This window comes from Dunckerocampus dactyliophorus, chromosome 4 (assembly GCF_027744805.1).
Source record: "Dunckerocampus dactyliophorus isolate RoL2022-P2 chromosome 4, RoL_Ddac_1.1, whole genome shotgun sequence".
In the NCBI taxonomy this organism is placed as follows: domain Eukaryota; kingdom Metazoa; phylum Chordata; class Actinopteri; order Syngnathiformes; family Syngnathidae; genus Dunckerocampus; species Dunckerocampus dactyliophorus.
In genome coordinates, this window is record NC_072822.1 from 30,080,027 (window position 1) to 30,103,826 (window position 23,800).

The window sequence follows — 23,800 nt, forward strand, 5'->3', positions numbered from 1 at the left end:
TAAAGGAATATGGAGATGTGGTCGGCCTTTCCAAAGTGGGGTCTTGGCCTTCAAAGCATCTTTCATGTTGCTGTAGACTTGGTCCAGGATGTTATTTTCCCTTGTGGAAAAGCTTACATGCTGGTAATATTTAGGAAGAACAGTCCTGAGGTTACAGTGGTTGAAATCGCCAGATATAACGAATACAGCGTCCGGGTGTTTGGTCTCGTGTTTATCAATGATGTCATGCAGGAAGCCTAGTGCGTTAGCGGTGTTAGCTCGTGGTGGAATGTAAACAGCAGTTAAATACACAGCGCTAAACTCACGAGGCAAATAAAAAGGTCTGCATTTCACCATCAGCAGCTCAATGTCCTGCGAGCAGTGCTTTTCCATCGTCTGTACGTCTAAGCACCACCGTTTGTTTACGTAAACACAGACGCCGCCACCTCTGTGTTTACCAGACGCTAAAGTCCGATCTCCCCGGTAAGCAGCAAATGTTCGGTATATCCTCCGTCAGCCGGGTTTCTGTGAAGGTGAGCACACAGCATTCCCTGATCTCACGTTGAGCTGTAATCCTTGCTCTTAGTTCGTCCATCTTGTTTTCAAGAGAGCGGACGTTGGCTAGCAGCAGGCTTGGTAGCGGTGGCCTAGTCGCTCTAGCTTTTAGCCTAGCATGCAGCCCGCTTGCCTCGTTTACGCCTCGGATGCTTTGCTCGCCGGGTATTCAGCTCACCAGGCCCGCAGAAGAAAGGCAAAGTCTGAGAGGCTAAATGAAAGTTCATGGTGAACCCTACCGATGTTCAAAAGTGTCTCTCTGTTGTAATGTACTGCGTGTGTTGAATGTCCAAAATGAACAATAAAATAGCAAAAAATAGAAAAAACCGGGAGAGTGTCACAGAGATGTCTGCCACGGAGGGCGCCATCTTGCATTTTATTATTAATTGCATTATATCTTAAACACAGCCCCTGTTCCATTGCTTACCTAGTGCTTTTGTCTTAACAATTGCAGATAGTGTAATCAGGCATTCACAAGCATGCTAATTCAGCACTGTTCGCTCGTCTAGTCTTTGGTCCCTTCTGAGTGGCAACGGGCACCGGAGATGCAGCAGTTGTTTGCAACAGTTTGCATATTATGATCTGCTTTGAAGATGCGACTAAAGATGGAAAAGTTATGAATACCCATACAAGTACCAATTTTTCTGGTGGTGAGCAGTTCGACGTAGATTGCCTTTAGTATTTTGATACTTGAGGGCTGAAGTTGTCACCCAGCATTTGAGACTGATGACTAAGAAGGCTTCATTACAGTATGCCCTGCCCACAAAATGAATGGAGTTGGTCTGGATTTGTTTTGAACATCTTTTTTTGCTTGCAGATCCACTTTTTCTTTGATTGGAAATAAAGCCACAAATTTATCTTCATAAATTAAAAGTTAACGTTCCAACAACATTTGTATATTTTGATTTTGTATATATTTTGTATGATGTTGCCTCACTGCAAACTGGAGCGCGTTCATACTCATACCAGTGAGACAAGGTCAAGAGTCACCGTTCTCTGTGTTTGTTTTGGTTGTTTCTTGAACTTTTTTCTCTTATTAATGTTTTCCAAAATCCATAGTTGAACAATTTCCATATGCGAGAACAGCGCATGTATGCGGCATTTTCTGTCTAGTGTTGGAGATGAACTTCTCCACAACGTAGTAAATGTCAAAGGACCACTTTGGAAAATGAATTAAGCAAATTTCACCTCCCCCTTACGTGTTCGACAATCTCCAGTTATGAGAAGGAAAGAAGACTCACACACCAAATTAGATTTAAAAATGTATTGAAAAATAAGTCAGACAGAATAACTGAAAAATACGGTAGACAGAATCTTCCGCAGCTTACGAAGCTCCGGACCCCATCTCATGCACCGGTTCCCTGCTCCTCCGGATGTATGAGAGAGAGTCTCATTTGCCATTTTGCTCAGACCATTGGCGCCAGTCTCTCCAACGTTAAATTTCTCCCGGATTCCTTGACGAATCTGGCTACTGACCCTGGCTGGTGCAAGCTGTTTGTACACTATGTGTGACCACCACGCTATTTCTGTTTAACCTTTGACACACTTAAACAGATGCTAATTATTTAACAAAGCAGTATTTCTCTAAACTACTTGCAATCATTAACTAAGTTATTAGATTAATTGATTAAACAGTTAAATATATACTGTACTTATTTTAAAGCACTCAACAAACCCAGCAAATGTTCATCAATCACTAGTTTCAGCTAGTAGTTGCTGCTGGACAGTGATGGCTGATTTACCCTGCAGTCATTTACATGCAGTCAAATAACCCTATCATAACCGGAATATTAGCAATAACCTGGTTGCGCACGGCCATGTAAACACCAATAACCCTTTTGAATATGCTCATATTCAATTTTTCAAAAACCCGGCTATTACCCCTAGGTTACTCGGAAAATCGGGTCATGTATACGCCTATCGGGATATCCTGATCAAAAGGACCATTAATTTTGTGTTCTGCACATGTTCTATTGGAAAGGAATCTGTGTCTTTGGCAGGAACTACTGTACTTGTAAACATGACGACACGCAAAACCCCACACATTTGGAGTGAGGGGGAAACAAGCCACCTCGTTAGTGCGGTGAAAGACAGGAACATTATGTTTTTTATTGACGGTAGAAAGTGCCACAATAGCGAAATGTATCAAAAGGTGAACGAGCAGTTACGCAAAGCAGGGTTTGGACAAACATATCTTCAAAAGTGTCCGCGGGGCTCTGGGGATATACCATGGATGTGGATGGCACAGCTACGGCTCTATTTCCTATTTCTTCACGTTCTCGCCTTCTATAAATGAAGAAAGTGAGACAGAATAGTGTCAAGTCCTGGTGGCGAGTCAGTACCAGCTCCAAAACTCAAACAAAGGCATTCAGTATCCGCCGTGACAGTGTGATTGTTTTTGAAACAGGAAGTAGAAGCGGTCATGACGCGCATTGTGTCATGACGTTTTCCATGCGGGTTTTTTTCACGTCGCACACGTAAACGGGTTATTCCGAATGTTTCAGAAAACGGAATATTGACCTAAATCCGAATATTGACTACATGTAAACATAGTCACTGACCCATTTTTTAAATGTTAATACATGCTCATTAAGAGGATAACAAAAAAGAGCAGAATAATTCACTGTGGTTAAAAGCTTTCAAATTGTTTTCAGACACTTCTTAGTTTTATTTATTAATTTTATTAACCGAAAAAGATGTGCCCTTACCTTTTATCTGTATATGAAGTACATATCTCCAGGAAAAGTTCTGATACTTTGTTGTAAAAGTCTGATCACCTCCTAGAACGGTTGGATATACAATCTGTCATTTAGCCATCAAATTCATTCATTCAGCAGAGGATAAAAATATCTTTCACTTGACTTGTTTGTAAATCTAGCTCTGGCCGGCACTGCTGTTTGTGTATTTTAATAAAGTAAGAAAAACAAAAAACTCACTGGCCTCTCCTCTGCGCAAGGACGGCTGACCCCTTCAGGATGTATTGGTACTGCAAGTGCCTCCCTTAGCAGAATGATGTCACACTTACATTAAAGACATTACACAGGCTATAGAAAGTCATGGTGTATAATAAATGTTTCTGCAACATTGTATTTATTATTGGCGAAATGTTGACAAACAGAAACTTGCAGGCGCCATGAGCCAACTTACTGTGCACTCAGATGGCAGGCGGGCCTTGCACACTAAGCCGAGAAGCTATGCTCATGGTGGATTGACCTTAGGTTTCTTCCCTGTATTTGATCAGAAAATGTGCAAATTCTACGATTTTTAGTTGAATTCGATTTGATGTTAAAAACTATTATAATCATACAGAAAATACATATACCGTATAATACAATTCAATGGGCAAATATTAATATTTATTTGATGTAGTTTTTTTTGTTATCATGACAAGTGTGGCTCTACCTCACGTGCGTCCTCTTACTGCACATCACTACTGCCCGATCATTATGTGTTTGTTGGCTGTACATGGAAGGGTGAATTTTACCTTTTGCTGCTTTTGCTTTTGTTCGGACTTTGCTGAGCTTTTCTATAATTAAAGACTTACACTGACCTGCACTGCGCTGTCTGTGCACCTCGGTGTCACACACCATGCCTAAGCCAAAGAATAATAGTGGGATCAGTTGGAACATCCACACAAAAGTACAGCAAGTAAATGCATGAAATGTATGAAAAACCCACAACAATATGCTTCAGCTAAGTGTTTTTGTTGCTGGTACTTTGTACATGTTTACATTTAACATATATACTTTTAAAAGCATTTTCAATGTGACATCCAGAAATATGTGGACAGGGCCCAAACCTGGGCCCCTGTACAAAACTAGAGTTAAAACAGGACTGCCGACTCGGCATCCACCTCCAGAGTATGCCTTGCACTGGTTTGGCCTCCATGATGGTGAGCAGAATCCAGAAACATTGTATTGTAAACATGTTCTCGCCACACTGCTCAGTCATTAATTGCGCTAATAAGGGGTCCAAAAGACCAGATTTGTAATTTTTAAAGTTCCCCATAAAAAAGACAGTTGTGTGTCATAAAAATGTTGTAAATTTATAACACTGGTTGTTGTAAATAAACAGGACATTGGACAAGACTTGGACAAGACTTAAAGTGTATATTGTGTGGGACTCCCACATAGCTCAAGGCTAATTTGTCTCTCTGGGTGATTAGTTGGATTCACGACCAGTCAGTGGTGATGATGATTTAGGTTTTAGTCTATCAAACGTGTTAAAAATGCCATTACTGAAATAAATGTTGTATTGTGTAAATACTTCCAGTAATCCATATAAGTATTATTATTTTGCATGTTGATAATTAAGCGTTGGTAACAATGTAAGGATCAAATAAAGAAGGAAAAGGTTTCTTTCATACTGCTGCTCAGATTTTTATTGACATCTACAGTACTGTACACGTAGGTCAGGTTTCTGCAGTATGGATTTTTACACATTTATATAAAAACATATAAATTCAATGTGTTCAGTAAATAACATAATCCATTTTGTCAGCATATAACTTTGTCAGCTCAGAGCGAGTGAATACATTGTACACTCTTGCCACCTAGCCCCGCCCACTTCTCTTGCTCACGATTATGGCGGACTTTCTGGTCCGTTGCGTACTACACTCTGTTCCATTCATTGGTGGCAGAGTTTCTTGTAAAAAAGCTTGCAGAAACGCCCCCCTCTAGTTCCCAGCTCAGTACCTTTACTTGCAATAAAAAACTAATTATTTTATGAATTCCTTTCAAATAATTTTTTTTGCACACTGACTGTCCTCCAACGCACCAGCTATGTGCTATGAGATGCAAAAGTTAAACAGTGAACCCTTGTTTATCGCAGTTAATTGGATCCAGACCTGACCGTGATAATTGAATTTTTGCAAGTAGGATTCATTCTTCATAAATAAAACGTTTTTGTTGTTAAAACCTGTTTACGATCTTCTAATTACGTTTTATCCCATTATTAGAACCTTCTAGGTATGCAATAACACCGCTATAATAGCCTTTACATTCCTATCACCCAAGATAGTAGACAAGCCATTTACGACATACACATGCTCGTATATGTTGCAGTAAATGTGTTCCAGACATGTTGACAGAAGTGATGTCAGGGGTTCGGAGTTTGAGTTTTAGCTGGATTATGGCAACAGTAGACATAACCTGTAATAAAGGCCTATTGTTCCACCGATTAAGTCTGGTGCTTGTCTCACCGAACAATTGCTGACACCTGGTGTAGAATACTACATTCACAATTTCGATGTGTCTTCTTAATTCTTTGTGTATTTTAGTTCATTTATCTGTTTCTATGCTTAAAAAGGCATTATTTAGACAAAAAATACTTTGTTAAATTTGTTTAAATATGCGGTTTTCTTTTATTTTTTTAATAATAGGACGCATTGAACTATGAAACACCATGATTAATATGTTTTAAAAAAAGTAAAGCTGTGAAATTCAAATCTAGTGTAGTGAGAGATGACTGTATAAGGAAAGATGTATAAAGAAGACGCATTCAAATACGCTGTGAATTAAATTTCCAGAAAGGCCACATCTGACTACAATGAATGTGTGTAAATTTCCTTGTGCATAACATACACTTGATGTGTTAAGCTGGCATGCAGAAACACTTCCTGGTGGTGCAGGGGTGGTTCAACAGCCACATGAGTAAAGCCCATGTGGTGAGGTGTTCTGCTGAGACGTTAGAGATGAGATTATGCTGAGTTTGTGACTTTCAATTCTCTACCAAAACGCTAGCAGGCAGTGTTTTCCTGAGTGAGCAATCACAACACTTGTTGAATAGCTATTTTGCTTCCTGTGTAGTGGTAGTGAACAATGATGAGTGAAGACATTTCACTGTTGGTAAGGTTTACCGCATTATAACATTTAAAATACTAATTACATTACCCATTACTAGAAAACAATCTTTGTAGGAGCCAAATTTGTGTATATATGCTGTGTGTGTGCTTTACAGGGCGTTGAGGCTACAGGGTGTATTAGCAACAGGTCAACAGGTAGATGTCATGTGCTGAAAGGGCTTACAAGTTTTTGACTGCTTTGGCGGAATTTGGATGTACACTAAGTCCCCTACTAACGAACATCCGACGTGCGAACACAAGCCGACTGGTCTATTTTTTTCATGTTTTTTTCGAAAATTGCCATATTTTGTCATTTAAATTTTTTCGAAATACAAAGGCACTATTTTTGTATTGCGCGCCATTCCGCCGTTACGAATGGTGGGTAGCAGCATCCCTCTCGCGCGATCTTTCTCAGTTCGTCTGCACTTGTCGCTGATAACATCTCGGAGCACGCCATTTGTACCCCATTCGATACTTTACAGAGACGTTTGTTATCCGTTATCATGGCTGATAAATCGAGTGCAAGTGCTAGTAGTAGTGGCAGGAAACGTCAAGCAATTTCTATGGAAACGAAGGTGGCCATCATCAGGAAGTTGGACGGTGGCGAGAAAATGGCTAATGTAGTGCGCATGCTTATGGAGTGTATCGCTCAACCATAGGAACAATTTACAAAGGCAAAGTTCGAATTATGGAACATGTGAAGACTTCTGTACCAATGGCATCCACTATCATTACAAAGAGGAGTCTAACGACGACGAAGATTTGTCCTTTCTTCAATAATTCCTTCTCCTGCTCCACCACTACAACCAACGACCTATTGTCGACCACTGCTCTTCAAAGGTAAATAACATTTATCATTACGTATTATTATATCACTTTTATTAGTATTTTTCATTAATTATCCTCGTTTAATATTACTACTGCATTCAAACTCATATTTACATACATACACATATACTGTATATTTGTATACACGTACATGTAGTACCTATATCATTGGTAATACTACCTTTTCCCAAACTTAAGAACGATTCGACTTAAGAACGGTCGTCTGGAACCAATTGTGTTCGTTAGTTGGGGACTTAGTGTACGCTGTATGTGGTGCCTTTTGGAACTTTGAAGCTTTGTGCACACTCGTCGTTTAGTGTTGATAAATGGGTAAAAATACATCAAATTAGCTGCCTAGCGTGTCATAACAAGGCATTTGCGGATCAGCACTTCAGTAGCAGAGCACGGGGCTGGCTAATATGATCATTTTTATTTTTAGTTTTTAACACCGCTACTTTCAACACTAATTATGAGCATACATTATAAAAGTGAGCAACTCTAAATATTTAAATGCAGTTAAACCAGAATAAAGTCTTGTTGCATAAACAGATGTCAGTGCTTCTGGAGGGAAAGAAATGCGGAATTTCCTTGCAGTAAAACAATGCTACACAGGGTATAAATGAGGTAATTACAATGTGAACATTCCAACAGCATCTGTTTGATTCAGAGATTCATTTAGACTTTTTGCCTTATATTTTTCTACTGGTACACATCATAAAGCAGAAAATTATAAGACAATATATGACATACTTTATCTCCTTATGACTAGCAAAAATAGATTTCACAGCTAGATCACTTGTTCTTTTTTGTTTAACTCTCGCCCAATAACGACTGTGACTCCAGACTCATGTTTGTTAATTGCAATGTATGCTCGTCTTTGTCTTGTTGTGATGTGCGTCCACCACCAAACATCCGCTCACAAAACCTGTGTGGCACAACTCCTCTATAGTCAATAGAAGCGTTTACGTTTGTTTTCCTTCCAGCGGCCATAAACTATGACCCCCACCACTGCCAGCACACCCAGGCCCAGTATGGTGAAGAGAAGGGTGAAGAAGAGCTGGACTCCACTCATCCCCTCCTCTTGGATTTCCACTGTAAAGAAAATGAGAAATGGCTTATTATACATTGATTATTACATATTGGCATCAGTAGGTAAATGTGCTAACAGTGTAAAAGTGCTACACAAGTGAAATACCATTTACCACTTACATTGATCGTTACATACTGGTTCACTTGTGAGAATGTTGTATTTTATTTATGCTGTGCTCCAGTTTGCCAGGTGAATTCAATTTACCTATGCACACATTGACTGTCTGTCTCAAATCGCATACTTCCATCAGTACACTTCAATAAATATTCTCATTTTACAGTATACGGTAGAGCTCTGCTTTTCACGGGGGTTTCGTTCCTGGCCTACCACCAAATGGCAAAAAATTGTGAGTAATTGATACGCCCTTAAAATGTCCTACTAGCTTGACGTTGACGTTCTCCGATTTCAGATCAACATTTGCAATAAAAGTGACTGTTGTACTTCTTTTAATGTGAATACAGGTTGAAAAAGCTAGCCTTTTCTCACCGGAAGAATGATTGAAATCATACAGAAAATAAATTAATAATACAGTTCAATGGACACCTGTTTTTTTTGTTGTTTTTTTTTTCCATTTCGACTTCCCTGACCAAACATCACTGAGAAGTTATACATAAGGTTCAGTTTTGCATCTCACAGCAACTATGGTGTGTTCAAGGACTGCCAAACAAAGTGCGAAATTTCAACGCTTGGCCACAAAACATTACCAGTAAAGCATAAAGACATAAACGTAAACATTGTGGGCTTTTTTAACAGTGGTACAAGTATGCTGTACATTTTTCCTGTATTATTACAAATTCATAAACTATTACCCACTTAGAGTGAATAAGATGTGTTTTCTGCTGAAAAAGTTACCTATTTTTAGAGAAAAAACAAATTTTGGGTTAAAAAATCCACAAATTTGGATGCTGAATGGCAAATGTGCAGATATCCACTGTACTATGCACACTGTGTACTGACGACACAAATTTTGACAGTGTTGTGCTGTTCCAAATCAATTACTGTTGTTGCGTACTTACCAGAGAAAACAATAGCAATATTTATTATTTTATTTATGGTATTGATAGGTGTCCATCACATTTTGGCTGTTTTTTCGAGTGCAGCATTTTGCCATACAGTACCTCAAGTGTGAACGCACTTATACACTGAAAACACTAAGTGTAAGTACAGTAGTGTACTAACTGAGACACGTCATGTTTGTCTCTATTAAATGTCAGCTGCTAAATGTTTTCGGCCAAGCAGATAAAAGCACTGTAGGTTTTTACGGCCTGTGTATGAAAACAGCTGTCTTCTACAGTCAAAATGACACACTGATCCCTTTCTGTTGCTTCTACCATTGAACTGCTCCATGCTGTCAACTCTGGGGATGAGCAGGTGTTCTTCTGGGCTTCTCTCTACTGTCAGCTGGTATAACTTCATGGAGATGAGGTCATGGTTATCTGTAGCAGTATGCATATGTCAGTAGTCAACACTGCCATTCTGGTGCTCTAACAGTGTTCAAGTATATCTCAAACAAGTTCACAGTTTTTGTACCTGCCAGATCTCCAGTGGCTGAGGAAGCTCCAAGGTAGTAGCCTATCGGCATCCGTAGTCCTATGATGTCAACACAATCTTTCCAAATCTGTTTACCATCGACATCCACCATGACCTATGTCAAGTAAAGGAAGCCTCTGCATGAGTCATGCTTGCCTCAGCCATCTTTCAATGAGTGCTTTTAGTTTCAAGCGTAGTCAACTGCAGCGAGGACCAGGCGTCTTAGTGTTTATCAGGAGGGAGGCTTTTATGTGTATTATGTGTAACCACTATAACCGTGTTTATGTGTAATTCATTTTTACTATAATATTAAATAATATACACTTTATCATTGTTGACAATAATTGTGATCAAAGTAAAGAAAAAGAAAATTGGCAAGAAGCGACGTAGGATGGACAGAGGCAACCTGGTCGCACTAGATAGCACATAAAAATGGATGCACACAACACTTGAAGCAAGTGCAGTTGTCCCTGGCAAAATCACGGCTTGATTATAGCTCCCTCACTCAATTGCAGTTTTTCAGTAATTAATGAATTAATAAATGATCAATGTTTTGACGTTGACTTCAGCGTGTTACTATTCAAAAAATATTCCAAGACAAAGGTTTATTTTGTATTGTGACCACTAGGCGTCAGTAATGTTTCATTACGGGCACATGACATTAGATTACCGTCCCACTGCATGGAGTCAGCCGTGGCATGTCCGACATGATAGAGTGAAAATACATTCTCCTCCCATTCAGTGTAGAAGTGGTAAGTTTTTGGCTCCTGGTTTTTGTCCTTCTTCCCACTCTTCTTAAGTTTAGACTACAGTAAATAAGTTGGAGGCTAACTAATTAGCTTGCTAATGTTTAAAGGCATGGACGTCTCTTGTCCTTGCAGTGATTCCGTAGCCTGTGCATTACAGTTCAGCGATGTGGCGTAAACAAAGAATAATTGGAGTGTAAAGGTGACTATAAGTGTGTTATTTCATGTCTACAGTGCTTTAATAACGGTAAAGATTGTATTTGAAAAGTCATAAACAGGTTTTCTATGCTCTGTTAAAATATTCCATTTATTAATATTGAACCCTACTTTGTGGAAAATCACTTAGGGATGACTGTACATGCTAAGACAGCGGTGAACAAAGTACGGCCAGGAGCCATCTTGGGCCCACAGCTCTTTTTTTTTTTTTATTGACCCTTGGCATGCATTAATACTAAAATACATGATTAGACTTTACACTAATTTGTTAACTACAATACAAAGCTACAATGTCAAGGTTTTCATCACATAGCTTAGCACAACTCAAGCAACAATGGATTGGTTTTAGGGTAGAGAAAAATATCGAAGTGGCCCCCTGCATCTCTTCATTTTTCTGTATGCAGCCCTCGGTAGAAAAAGTTTGGACACGCTTGTGCTTTGCACTGGACAATACACCGTCTTCCCATCATCGTTAAAATTTGTACAAGGAAATGACCACAAGATCAGATCAAAATTAAGCATGTTAATTGTGATGGCTCTACACCAAACTGAGTAGTATTATACATTTCACACCTGTGATTGACAAAACAGTTGAAGAGATCATCTGCAGTCTGGGTCCATCAGCGTGCTGCCTTAATGAGTTACCCATAAGATTTCTAAAGTCTGTGCTGAGCAGTTTGCTACCACAACTCACGCATCTAGTTAAAGCCCCGGTCACACCGCCCGAACTTTGCTGTAGCGTCCCTGGAACGGTGAAAAAAAATTCACCACCGCTGATGGTCTCTCCTACCGCTCCGAAAGTTTTGAGCTGCACAAAATATTGCCAGCGTGGCGTGAGCGGGCAATTTTCCGCTACGGCAAAGTTAATCACCGCTCCAACAACGCCCAGTCAAAGTTTGGCGCCGCTAGACGGAAGTTCGTGGACGCTTGGGTCTGCTACGCCAACGCAGAAATCTTGAACGCTGGACCACTGCTGCTTCGCCAGCTTTGCCCGGGCGGTGATTAAACGTTGCAAAAACTTAGTTGGAGCGGCTGTAAGCGCTTTACGAGCAGACACGGGATTGCTGGAACGGTGTCAGGCGTTGAAGCAGCGATGAAGCAGTGATCCATTGCGGTGATGAACTTTGGTTTGCCATTGGTATGGAGGTGTCGGAGGCGGAGCATAATTTCGCTATTAATACGGGGAGAAATGGGCCAGGAGCCCATTTGGAATAGCCGTTGAGTGCAGACCTCAGTCACCGTATTTTCACAACCATAAAGCACACCGTATTAAAAGGCACAGTCTCAGCTACAGGTGCTATTTTTGTATTTAACACATACACAAGGCACACCGTGCTATTGGGCGCAGGTATGCATGGAAACACATACCGACTTAACAAGCCCACTTGAAATCAGGATGGTCATCACTCAACAAAACAGTCTAAGTCATGGTGTACAACTAAAAACATCACACAGCAACGCAAACACAGACAAGACATTACCTCTATTTTTGCAGAACAATAACTAATAACTATGTAGCTCAAACATGTAAATTTAAGATCATTTGTACCAAAACACTACCGCAAAGCACGCCGGGGAACGACGCGACAATACGCTAGCATGCTTGCTATTGTATGTTTTTAAAAAGCCAGCGAGAGCAAAACTGAGTTGGGTTGTACTTTATTGAAGTATTTAACAATGTACTCACGTTATTTTTGATAAATCCTAATCCACAAATCCATCAAAGTCCTCATCTTTTATATCCCAAATGAAGAGCGGGGCAAGTTCTCCATCAAACACGCCAGGTTCCCTGTCGTCGTTGTCAGTCAGTCTCGTTGCCGTGCGGCGCCTCAGAAATAAGGCTGGCTTTTGTGAAAGCTCGAACAGTGCATCAAACACGTTAGCCCAAGCATCCACAATCCATTAGTTAAGCTGTGTTCGCTAGCTGTCATCTATCGCTCCCACGGCGCTCGCAACGTAACTTTAAACGCCGTGTTTACACCGATGTCCAGCGGTTGGAGTTCCCTTGTCAAGCCTCCCGGAATGATGTTAAGCTCCAGGTTCATTTGTGGTGACGCGTGTGAAAAAAACATCCTGTTTCTTTCCATACACGTCACTTAGCCATTTTCTCCTTCCAGCTGCTTTGGTCCGGCTGGAAACTTTTCTTTAGGCAGCGTCAGCGTCTACCACAGGTAGCAGTTTCTGTCCATTACAATGGCAACCAAGCACAACAGTAAAAGCAGACTTCTCGTGTCCCGTTGTGTGTATCGCTAACCGTGCTGGTCTTCTCTACAGTGTGGTTCACCAGGATGTGGAAAGTGAGCGGCACGTCGTCCATGTTGGTGATGTAGTTGGATGGATAGATGGCGCCATTTCATAATAAAAATATACTTACATAACTACTGGGGCGTGCCTTTTGCGTCCTCAGTCACGTCCACCTTTCCTTTCATACAAGCAGCGTGTCGGCAGGCTCCCAGTCAGTCGAGCGGAGCGCTCATAAAAGTCACGCAGCAACACTTACAGATTTTGGAACTCAGTACACACATACGGCGCTCCGCATTATAAGGCGCCCCGCCCATTTTGGACAAAATTTAAGACTTTTAAGTGCGCCTTGTGGTCGTGAAAATACGGTATATCGAATTTGCTCAAAGTTACAGTAAAACTGTACTACCATGGATATGACAAGCTGATGGTGGAGCTGTGGAATGAGGCATCCAGCACTTCATGAGTGTAGTGTTTGCAGACACATTATATTTATACTGCTACATGTTGACCAGTAGAGGGCATTGTGGGACTGAGAATGGGGCCAACAGTTGTGTGAGTGTGGAGCTGTATGATGCATGCGAGCAGACCTGGCAGTTAAAGTCAAAAATAACTAGTAAGCTTGTTTATTCAACACCACCCACAGAACAATGAGGATGCCACCAGCCCGCATGCGCAGAACGCCGCTCTATCAACACTCGTGTCACCGCTAAACCAACGTTCGCTACCGTTAAACCAACACTAATGCAACGGCGGCTTCAGCGATGCACCGCTAGGACAACGCCCGTGTTTTCTATTTTTTTTCCCATTTTGTGCGTGGTTATGAGTGGTGATGATTTTTTTCACCGCTCCAGGGACGCTACATCAAAGTTCGGGCGGTGTGACCAGGGCTTAACATCTCACTTCAGACTAGAACATTTCCAAAGGCCCTAAAAACTGCTGTCATTAAGCCTCTTCTGAAGAAGAGCAGTCTTGATGTCACAGTACTGAACAACTATCAGCCCATATCAAACCTGCCATTCTTGCGTTTCAGTTTTATGCTGCCAAAATCTGGAACAATCTTCCAGAAGATGTGTGACAATCCTCACGTTGGCAATGTTCAAATCCAAGCTGAAAACACTTCTATTCCACTGTGCATATGACAACTGAAAGTATTTTATCTGCGCACTTCATTTTTAATCTTTCTTTTTGTTTTATGGAATGATTTATGGAACCTTATGTAATGATTTTAGAATGATTTTATGTTTTTATGGAATGATTTTGTGAAGTGATTTTACCCTTCTTTTCTGTAAAGCGGTTCGAATTACCTTGTGTATGAATTGTGCTCTATAAATAAACTTGCCTTGCGTTGCGTATTAACAAAGTAAAATCTGAGTTTCTTACCGTCAGTCTGTTTTTAGTGTATCTGATTAGGAGAAACGTGTCATGTCTGGCATTGCGAACCATTGCTGAGCAGCCCCCGAGCTCAGTGGGTCGTCCATCACTATCATGGTCATAAGAGAGAGTTCCATTCCCCAGCATCACTGACACATAAGGGAAAACCCTCTGTGAGAGAGTGTGAAAGGGAAAATGTTAACAGGAAACATAAATTAGTTATAAAGTGTAGTCTGATCATTTAAATCACAAGAATAAACAAATCGAGTCTGCTTAAACTAATTCCACAAAAACAATTATATGTTTTCATATTTTGACTGAAAATAACATGTAAAAGTTCACAGGACATGTAGGAAAAAGTAAGTGAACCTGTAGGCTGCGGCTTCCCAAAGAGCTAATCAAAGTCAGATGTGAGCCAACCTGGAGTTCAGTTAATGGGACAAGATTGGAGGTGTGGCCTGAAGCTGCTCTGGCGACTAAAAAACACACACCAGTTAGAATTGTCTCTGTAAAGAAGCACTGCCTGATGTGTACCATGCCTCGCTCAAAAGAACTCTCAAAAGACCTATGATTAAAGGTGCCCTATTATGCTTTTCTGGTCTATAAATGTTGTTATAATGTTGTATTCTCGTGTTAAACTATGCCAGCATGTCAGATAATGAGGTTTGCGCATTTGGAGGTGAGCCCTGAAGGCAGTTTTGGATAGCTCTGCATGGTGTGTTTTACAGAGGGTTTTTTTAACACCTAGTTCTACTGACGTCAACGCAACCCAGACTTCTTTATATGGGCATGCCCAGGTACACGCTGTAGGTCTGCCCTCCCCCGCTCTGATTTGCTCTGTTGTCCGTGTGAACACATTGAGCAATGGCTCCCAGGAAATGTTTGAACCTGGACTATCCGCCAAACTGTTGCTGAAGTCTGATGCCTTTCCAAGGTTACGTGGTCGTGTTGAAGAGTCAGAAGAGCAAGTAAATAAATGTGTATTATAGGTCTCCTTTAATAATTGTTGACTGGAAACCGTTACAAAAGTATAGTCTTGATGTTCAGTACACGGTTAGACAAATTGTCAATAAATGGAGAAAGTTCAGTACTGGTGCTTCTCTTCCAAAGAGTGGCCGTCCTGATGACTGATGAAAGATGACTGCAAGAGCACAGCGCAGAATGATCATTGAGGTAAAAGAACCGTTGAGTGACCGCTAAACACTTACAGAAATCACTTGCACATGCCATTTTTCTTGACAAATCTACCACATGTAAAACATGAAACAAGAATGGGGATCGTAGGAGAACACCAAAGAGGAAGCCGTTGCTTTAAAAAAAGAATGCTGCACACTTAAAGTTTGCAAGCACCACTGGAAAAATATTCTCTGGACAGATGAACAAGTTGAATTGTTCGGGAAGAACACACAACACCAAGTGTGGAGGAAAAATGGCACAGCACACCATCCTCCCAACCGTGAAGCATGATTTGAGTGAGCTTTGCGGCATCAGGGCCTGGACAGCTTGCCATCGTCAATGGTAAAATTATTTCACAGGTTTTTCCAAGATATTTTGCAGAAGACTTTGAGGCCAACAGTTGAAGCTCAAAAGAGGATGGGTGTTGCAAAGGGACAATGATCCAAAACAGAAGCAAATCAACAACAGAATGGCTTCAGAAGAAGAAAATAAGTGTTTTGGAGTAGCCCAGTCAAAGTCCTGACGTCACCCAGATTGAGGTGCTGTGCCATGACCTCAAGAGAAGTATTTGCACCAGATCCCAAGGGATCTTACTGAATCAAGTTTCGCGCTACATGTAATTGATCATGGCGGGCCGCCACCACAAAATAAAAGTCGCCACACCTTAAAAATTAGTTGTTTTTTTTAAACTTGAAAACAATTTGAAGTAATATATTGATTGAATGTATATAAATGCTATATGGATACAGAGATAGTTTATTATTTACAGACATATTGACCACAATTATTTTTTTAAACTATTTAAAATGTCAAAAATGTTTCACTGCCCTTTATTTTGATAAGCATGCACCGGAATTGCCTGTCTGCCTTGCTGGCACTTGACCAGTGACCAATACGCGACACGTCTTGTCTCGTGTTGACTTTCACTTTGTTTGTTATTATCGGGAGAATGAACAATAGACCGTAAAATGTGTAGTCAATTGACAACTTGTCACATGCTAAGCCTATCTACGCCAGCGTGTGTGATCGCTCCCTTTTCAATCTCATTCCACTTTCTGGCATTTTTGTTTACATGCCTGGCTGGCGGCATCTTGCTACCTCGGAGCTACAAGTGGCTATTACGTTCATGGGATACAATTATCATCACAACTTACTTTTTTAAAGTGTCACTTAACAATCTTGCTCTCGTTATTATTATAAAACACGAATTGTGTGAAGTTGTGCGACAGAAACAGCTTTGTGTACAGCTTTAGACAGTGACGCTATCACAGGGGTCTTCAACAAGTAGCGCGTAGGCTAGCAGTAGCTCACTAGCTGATGTTGAGTAGTTCAAAGAATATTTGCTTCACCTCTTAGTATTTTTATAAGTGTTATATTCAAACATGACACCTGTATTTAATGACAAATGACGCACTAGTGGAAATGTGCTTAGTAAATAAAATACAATTTAAATGTTGGCCGTGCTCTCAGCAACTTTGCCATTAAATTAACAGTTTTGCAATGTTCTCGATTCATGTTCTGCTAGTTGTTGAAAAAAGTTTAAAAAGTTAATAAATAATGAGTGATTTAAAAAATTGCTTTTTGTCATAAAAAAAAAATGCAGACGCAGCAGCAGAGACAGAGGCGGCAGTCCGCCTTACCATGCAGCCCACCACCACAGCTTCAAAAAATCCTAAGGAAAACCCCGGAACTGCCAGTTTTGTGAGGAGGAATGGTTCAAACTTCATCCTGATGGTTGTGCACGTTGATCTACAACTACAAAAATGTTTTATTGAGGTTCAACCGGTTACTAAATCCTAGTGTTCACTTTTCCTTTCTGTCCTCTGAATGTTATTTTCAAGAAAAGTATGAAAACATATAATTGTTTGTATGGTATGAGTTTAAGAAGACTCTGCTTTTTTTATTCTTGTGATTTAGATGAAGATCAGAGTACATTTTATAACCAATTTATGCAGAAATTTAAGACATTCAGAAGGTTTCAAATATTTTTCCCTCCCACTGTATATATAACTTCCATCACAACACAGCTGTGCACAGCACAGATGAACACACAAATGAAACATGTTTGGTGTTAAAAGGAAAACAGTAATGTGATTGATTGCCAATGGTGGAAATCAAAATCAAAGATTGAAAAGACATGACATGGAATAATGAATGTTCTCTGTTGCTACCTGAGTCCCAAGCTGCCTTGTATGCATATTTAAAAACAATGCGGGAGAAAAAATATGAGATATTGGATATTGTTATGAATCTTTAAAAAAAGGCACAACCGGAGTTCCTGGAAATTTCATCCAAATCCATTCAGAAATTTTCAAGTTATTTTGAACACAAACAAACAAACAGATAAATGCCGGCAAAAACATAACCTCCGCACTTGCGCTGTGCTTGGCGGAGGTAATGTGTGACTGTTCCCAAAGACACAATGTGGCAGCAAGAGCCACACCTTCCTCTTCAACACCACGTTCTGTTTTGCCATGAGTTATTTCTTGAATTCAGTAGTGTTTCTCACTTCAATGACCCAAAATCGGTCAAATAAAGTTGCAAGTAGGGGTGTCCCGATACAACTTTTTCACTTCCGATACGATACCGATAGTGCAGCTTTATCGGTCGATGCTAATGTTGATCTGATATTAGCACAAATCACACACACTTTTATTATTACTTTGTAGTGTGAAATGTTAGAAAAGGCTTGATCAAGTGATATTACTCAAACAGAACAACAGTAGGTATGAGGAAAAGTGATTAATTTACTTCTTTATGCATGTGGGTTCCCGTGTGATGCTGCTTCATGTGCGCAATGAGGTCGGTTATATTAAACTTGCCTGGTTCTCTGCCACCCTGGCTTTTGCACTCAGTTGCAGCGCCTTTTTACTGCCACACCGCTGACATTACTCCTGCTCCTTGATACTTTGTTAGCACGCTAGCAAACACCGAGGTTGTGATCACATGGGCTCTATCCAGTCGCTGCTGGATAGACATGCTGGGGTGAAGTCTGGAATCGACTGCTTGTATTGGAGTGCCAATATACACTCTTGATAAAAAACCTTAAGACCAGTTGAAAAATTGCTAGAATTTGCATTTTGCACATTTGGATCTTAATGAGGTTTTAAGTAGAGCTACAATATGCAAAAGCAAGAAGGAGGAGTGAGACAAAAAACATTTGGAACTTGTAATTTAAACAAAATAAAACAAAAAAACTGAAATAGGTTGTTTATCAGCTGATCAAAAGTTTAAGACCACAGGCTATAAAAGCCAAAATCTGCTCAAAATTTTAATTTTCTGTCAGGCATTCACACTGTCATGCCCTCCTGATGGCTAAAGCTTTCTTCTTCAGTGTGCCATTGCTGCTGAGGTTGGGCGCAGCAAATCAGTCATTCAAAATTTTTTGAAAGATCCTGAGCATTATGGAACAAAAAAGTTAAGTGGTAGACCCAAAAAAATCACACCTGCGCTGAGCCGGAGGATCTGATTGGCTGTCCATCAAGACACAGGGCGGCCTTCGACCCAAATTAAGGCCCTTACTGGTGCCGACTGCAGCACAGTAACCATCAGACGGCATCTGTGGGAAAAGGGTTTAAAAAACAAAAAACAAATTCAAAGCCCTCGTCTCCTTCAACGCCACAAAACTGCCCGTTTAGACTTTGCCAGGGAGCATCAAACATGGGACATTGAAAGGTGGAAAAAAGTTTTATTCTCTGATGAGAAAAAATGTAACCTTGACGGTCCAGATGGCTTCCAACGTTACTGGCATGACAAGGAGAACCCACCTGAGATGTTTTCAACCCGGCACAGTGGAGGGGGATCCATCATGATCTGGGGTGCTTTTTCATTCAGTGGAACTCTGGAGCTTCAGGTGGTGCAGGGTCGTCAAACGGCGGTTGCTTATGGGCAGATGTTGCAGCGGGCATCCCTCATGACTGAGGGCCCTTGTCTGTGTGGTAAGAGCTGGGTTTTTCAACAGGACAACTCTGCAGTTCACAATGCTCGCTTGACCAAGGACTTCTTCAGGGAGAATAACATCACTCTTTTGGACCATCCTGCATGTTCCCCTCAGAACATTTTTTTTCAGGTTTGGAGAGTTTTTTGTTAGTTTTTGAGCGATGGTCTTAAACTTTTGATCAGCTGATAAACAGCCTATTTCAGTTTGATTGTTGTGTTTCTCGATCCCCCGTCTTGCTTTTGCATATTGTAGCTCTACTTAAAACCTCATCAAGATCCAAATGTGCAAAATGCTAATTCGAGCAATTTTTCAGCTGGTCTTAAGATTTTGATCAAGAGTGTATATATTTGAGATGCAGGCCGACTACAGTATACACCAACGCTAACTGAAGTTCCACTGTATAAGTTAAAGCTGCTGTCTGCAGCAGTTTAGAGGGCGCTCGCGTTCGAACAAGCATTATATCCCGCCCTCTTCCTGGCCATCTGTGGACACGAGCTTCTTTTTTTATTGGTTTACAACTTATTTGAAACAGGAAATAAACACGTCCTCACATCAAAACAATTACAAAATATTTGCTTTGCCACCTAAAACACAAAGATAATATGCAGGCTGCTTTTATTTAATTATATTTACATGCTTAGCATATGAACTACATTGAATTGGTTTTAGCGTCCTGAACAAACAAAAGGGTCCGTGGCATTGTTCAATTTTTCTGTATGCAGTGGAAAAAGTATGCACCTCCTTGTTGTTTCTGATGGTAAATGAGGCCCATTAAACCTACACACAAACACAAGCTGTAATTTTAGTTCAGGCTTGGTGACGCACACAAAAAGGGAGATACTAACACTCACATCATGCTTTTTGTCAGCGTTGGGATAAGTGTCTACAAAGATTCCAAGGCCAGTGAACTCATTTCTGCTGCCAAACACAGGACCTGTAGGGCAAACAGATTTTTTTTTTCAGTATAACACAGAACGTTCCAGTGTAGTCCTCTCCCAAAAAATGTGTGTGTGTAGGTGGGGCTGCGTCACATGGGCACAGGTGGGTGTGTCCACTTGCATACCCAGAAGCCATAAATGGGCTGCACTTGCTTATGCCAGGAAAGAAGAGGAGAGAGGAAAGGCTGGGAAGTCATCATTTTTGTTGACCGTTTTGTTACAAATTTACATTCGCATTGTCATGTTTCCTTACACTGCTGCAGACATCAATTTCATATGCAAAGTATCTATTTGCTATCCCGGTTTGGTCTGATCATAAAATGATCTGTCATAAAACTTCATGTAAAAAAATCCCAACTATCCCTTTAACCCTAACCACCAAAGACCTTATGATTTGCTAACTTTTGGTTTAATGCATAGAAATTCATTGAGTGACAGTGGCAAATGACTGAAAGTCCTCCTACCATTCTGCATGCGCTCTTTGGTTAACCAGAAGGCAAGACCATCCCCATTTAAATTCTTCTTTGCCTGCCCGTGGATTTTAAAGTGTACCTTTAGTTCCCAGTCACGTAACTGCAAAGGCTAGAAACACAATGAAATGAGGACAGGCAGGTTATTCTTGACATACCAAGACATTTATAACATATGCTTGAAGCAGGTAGAACTTGTTTTATGTTTAGGGGTTCATTAACACGCTTGGGAATCTACACAAGACTGATGAAACTGTTTCTAATGTGTTAGGCGGGTACATGTTGCTGCAGCAGTCTTACAATTCGACTCCAGACGGCTCCCTGTCTGCCTGGTTGGTCTGCGGTCAACCTCACGTGGTCAGGTGTCACCACGGCAGTACCTGTCAGATCCCACGGTGAAGAACTTGAGAAACCTAACCCTACAAGTGAGAGGCATTCGTTTTATTTAGGGATCACAAACAGTAACATAGCCGGCAGCTTGTTCGCAAATGGCCATCAAACCAATAACACAGAGCTACTTGTGGCTACTATGAAGACACAGCAACTTTAAATAATATGAACTGGATTATCATGGCATTACGTGCCGGAATAAAGGTAAAATACTTAGAAAAGTAAATCAATGGCAGCGTTTGGTAGACACCAAAGTCCCTCGATGTTACTTTTTACCCTTTTTACCCAATATTACACAATGAGCTATTACTCGTGTAGATAGTTTATAGATAGTTTACGTTTTAAAAAAAGACGTGGATAGTGCTAGTTTATGAATAAGCACCTGTTAGCGTAGACAGTGAACTCACCATGATAAGGATTTGCCAGTGTATATTCCCGCTTTAAAAACTCTTCCATAAACTCCTGATCCTCTGCCACTGACAGGCGTAGAATAGTACAAAGGACAGCAAACAAACATATGCACTCCCGAATGTTTTTTAATTTAAACATCGGATATATACTAGAAAAAAATCCCAAGCGAACTAAATCAGTTACGGCGGCAACCATCTTTACGTTCCCGTTTACAACGAATCACGTGGTTTGAAGAAAACTACAACTTCCGGTGTCATCACACGGTTTCTTTGACGTCACCCCGGAATACGCCACACAGAACCCTCTCGTCCCAGCTGCTCTCAAACTCTTGTCGAACATTTTTGTTCGATAATAATTTGGCTAAAAAGCAATATATGATCAAATGTACACATTACATTTTAATGAAGGGACAGATAATAGTTACGTTTTTGAATGCCACAGTTAACATATGATTATTACTCCAGGTTTCCACAGTTGATCAACTATGTACAATGTGACACACTGTATGATAGCACTTCTCATTTACATTCTTTACATGCACAAACACATGTACAGTATATACAGTCATGTAAAAAATTATTATACAACCCTTGTTTCTTCAGTTTCTTGTTCATTACAGCTATACAACTAAAGGTACCTTTGTTTTGACAAATATAACAATGAAAACAAAAAATGCTCATTAGAGTTACATTTTTTTGTCAGTACAATGCTATCGCTATGTAAGAACTTAAGTGATTTTGGTTATTAATCAAGAAAACCATGGAAGTTGCTAGGTATCCATCCATTCATCTGTTTTCTATGCCGCTTATCCTCACTATGGTTGCAGGTATGCTGGAGCCTATCCCAGATGACTTCGGGCGAGAGGTGGGGGCTTGCTAGATATCAGCTTAACTGGTACCTTTAGTTGTACCAGTCATTAAAATGGATAATCGAACTGAAGAAACAAGGGTGTACATGACTGTATATACACACACAGTGTGGGCCATACGTTTCCATACATAGAAAAATGTATTACGTATTTTTTAAATTTTATCTGAAGGCCATTGTGTATCAGGTGACGGTACAAGACCATCTCAAGAAATGTATCACTAATGCCATTACAAGCATAACTTCAACTGTGCTAATCCAAGTTCATCAACAGTGGAAAACACGTATTAATGTGTGTTTTCGAAACAATATCTGTGTATGGAAACTTATGTCCCACCCTGTATATAAAGTATATATACAGTGGTGTGAAAAAGTGTTTGTCCCCTTCCTGATTTCTCTTTTTTTTCATGTTTGTCACACTTAAATGTTTCAGATCATCAAACAAATTGAATTATTGGTCAATGACAACACAAGTGAACACAAAATTCAGTTTTTAAATGAAACGATTTATTACTAAGGGAGAGAAAAATCCAAACCTACATGGCTCTGATGAAAAAGTCATTGTTCCCCTGTTAAAACACAACTTAACTGTGGTTTATCACACCTGAATTCAGTGGAAAAGTTTATAAAGCCAGTTCTAAAGCTTTGGGACTCCATCTGTGTTGATGGAGTCATGAACACTGACCTTAACTGAGGCAAATGAGGCCTGCAGTTCTTTGGATGCTGTTGTGGGGTGTTTTGTAACCTCTTGGATGTGTTGTTGCTGCAGCTTTTGGGGTAATTTTGATTGACCGGCCAATCCTGGGAATGGCTTTATAACCTTTTCCAGAGCGAGAGATCTCAATTATTCTCAGTTATGTTATGTTTTAACGGGGGGCAATCACTTTTTCACACAGGGCCATGGAGGTTTGGATTTTTTTCTCCCTTAATAGTACAATGTTTCATTTAAAAACTACATTTTGTGTTCAGTTGTGGTGTCATTGACTAATATTTAAATTTGTTTGATGATCTATGTTACATTCTCAAGTCTTCGTTCTGGTTCCTGCCTTCTCCCTGTTTTCTTTTTCCTCAGACCCTCACTCCCGGTGGGAGGCGGAGCTGCTGGACGCACCTGACTCCCATTACCACCGACCTATTGATGCCGAGTACTGCTAGCTGTGAGATGTCGGATTATTGAGCCAACTACGCAAACCCTAGAGCTTCATCT

At 40.4% G+C, this 23,800-nt stretch overlaps 1 protein-coding gene across 3 annotated transcripts; it reads right to left on the bottom strand.

Moving 5' to 3' along the window:
- Positions 1-4,893: 4,893 nt before the first annotated feature.
- Positions 4,894-22,699, bottom strand: LOC129180154 (VIP36-like protein). Of its 3 annotated transcripts, none has more exons than XM_054774309.1 (8): positions 21,723-22,697; positions 21,226-21,344; positions 20,920-21,037; positions 20,363-20,451; positions 14,411-14,572; positions 9,825-9,939; positions 9,626-9,730; positions 4,894-8,296 (listed from the first exon to the last, which is right to left on the bottom strand). In XM_054774309.1, exons 1-8 carry the CDS (start codon positions 21,919-21,921, stop codon positions 8,154-8,156), a joined length of 1,050 nt encoding a protein of 349 aa, XP_054630284.1. In that variant the 5' UTR covers positions 21,922-22,697; the 3' UTR covers positions 4,894-8,153. The 3 variants fall into 3 exon arrangements, with proteins under 3 accessions (XP_054630284.1, XP_054630287.1, XP_054630285.1); XM_054774310.1 differs by having other exon boundaries at positions 4,895-8,296; positions 20,369-20,451; positions 21,723-22,688; XM_054774312.1 differs by lacking the exon at positions 14,411-14,572 and having other exon boundaries at positions 20,369-20,451; positions 21,723-22,699.
- Positions 22,700-23,800: the final 1,101 nt, after the last annotated feature.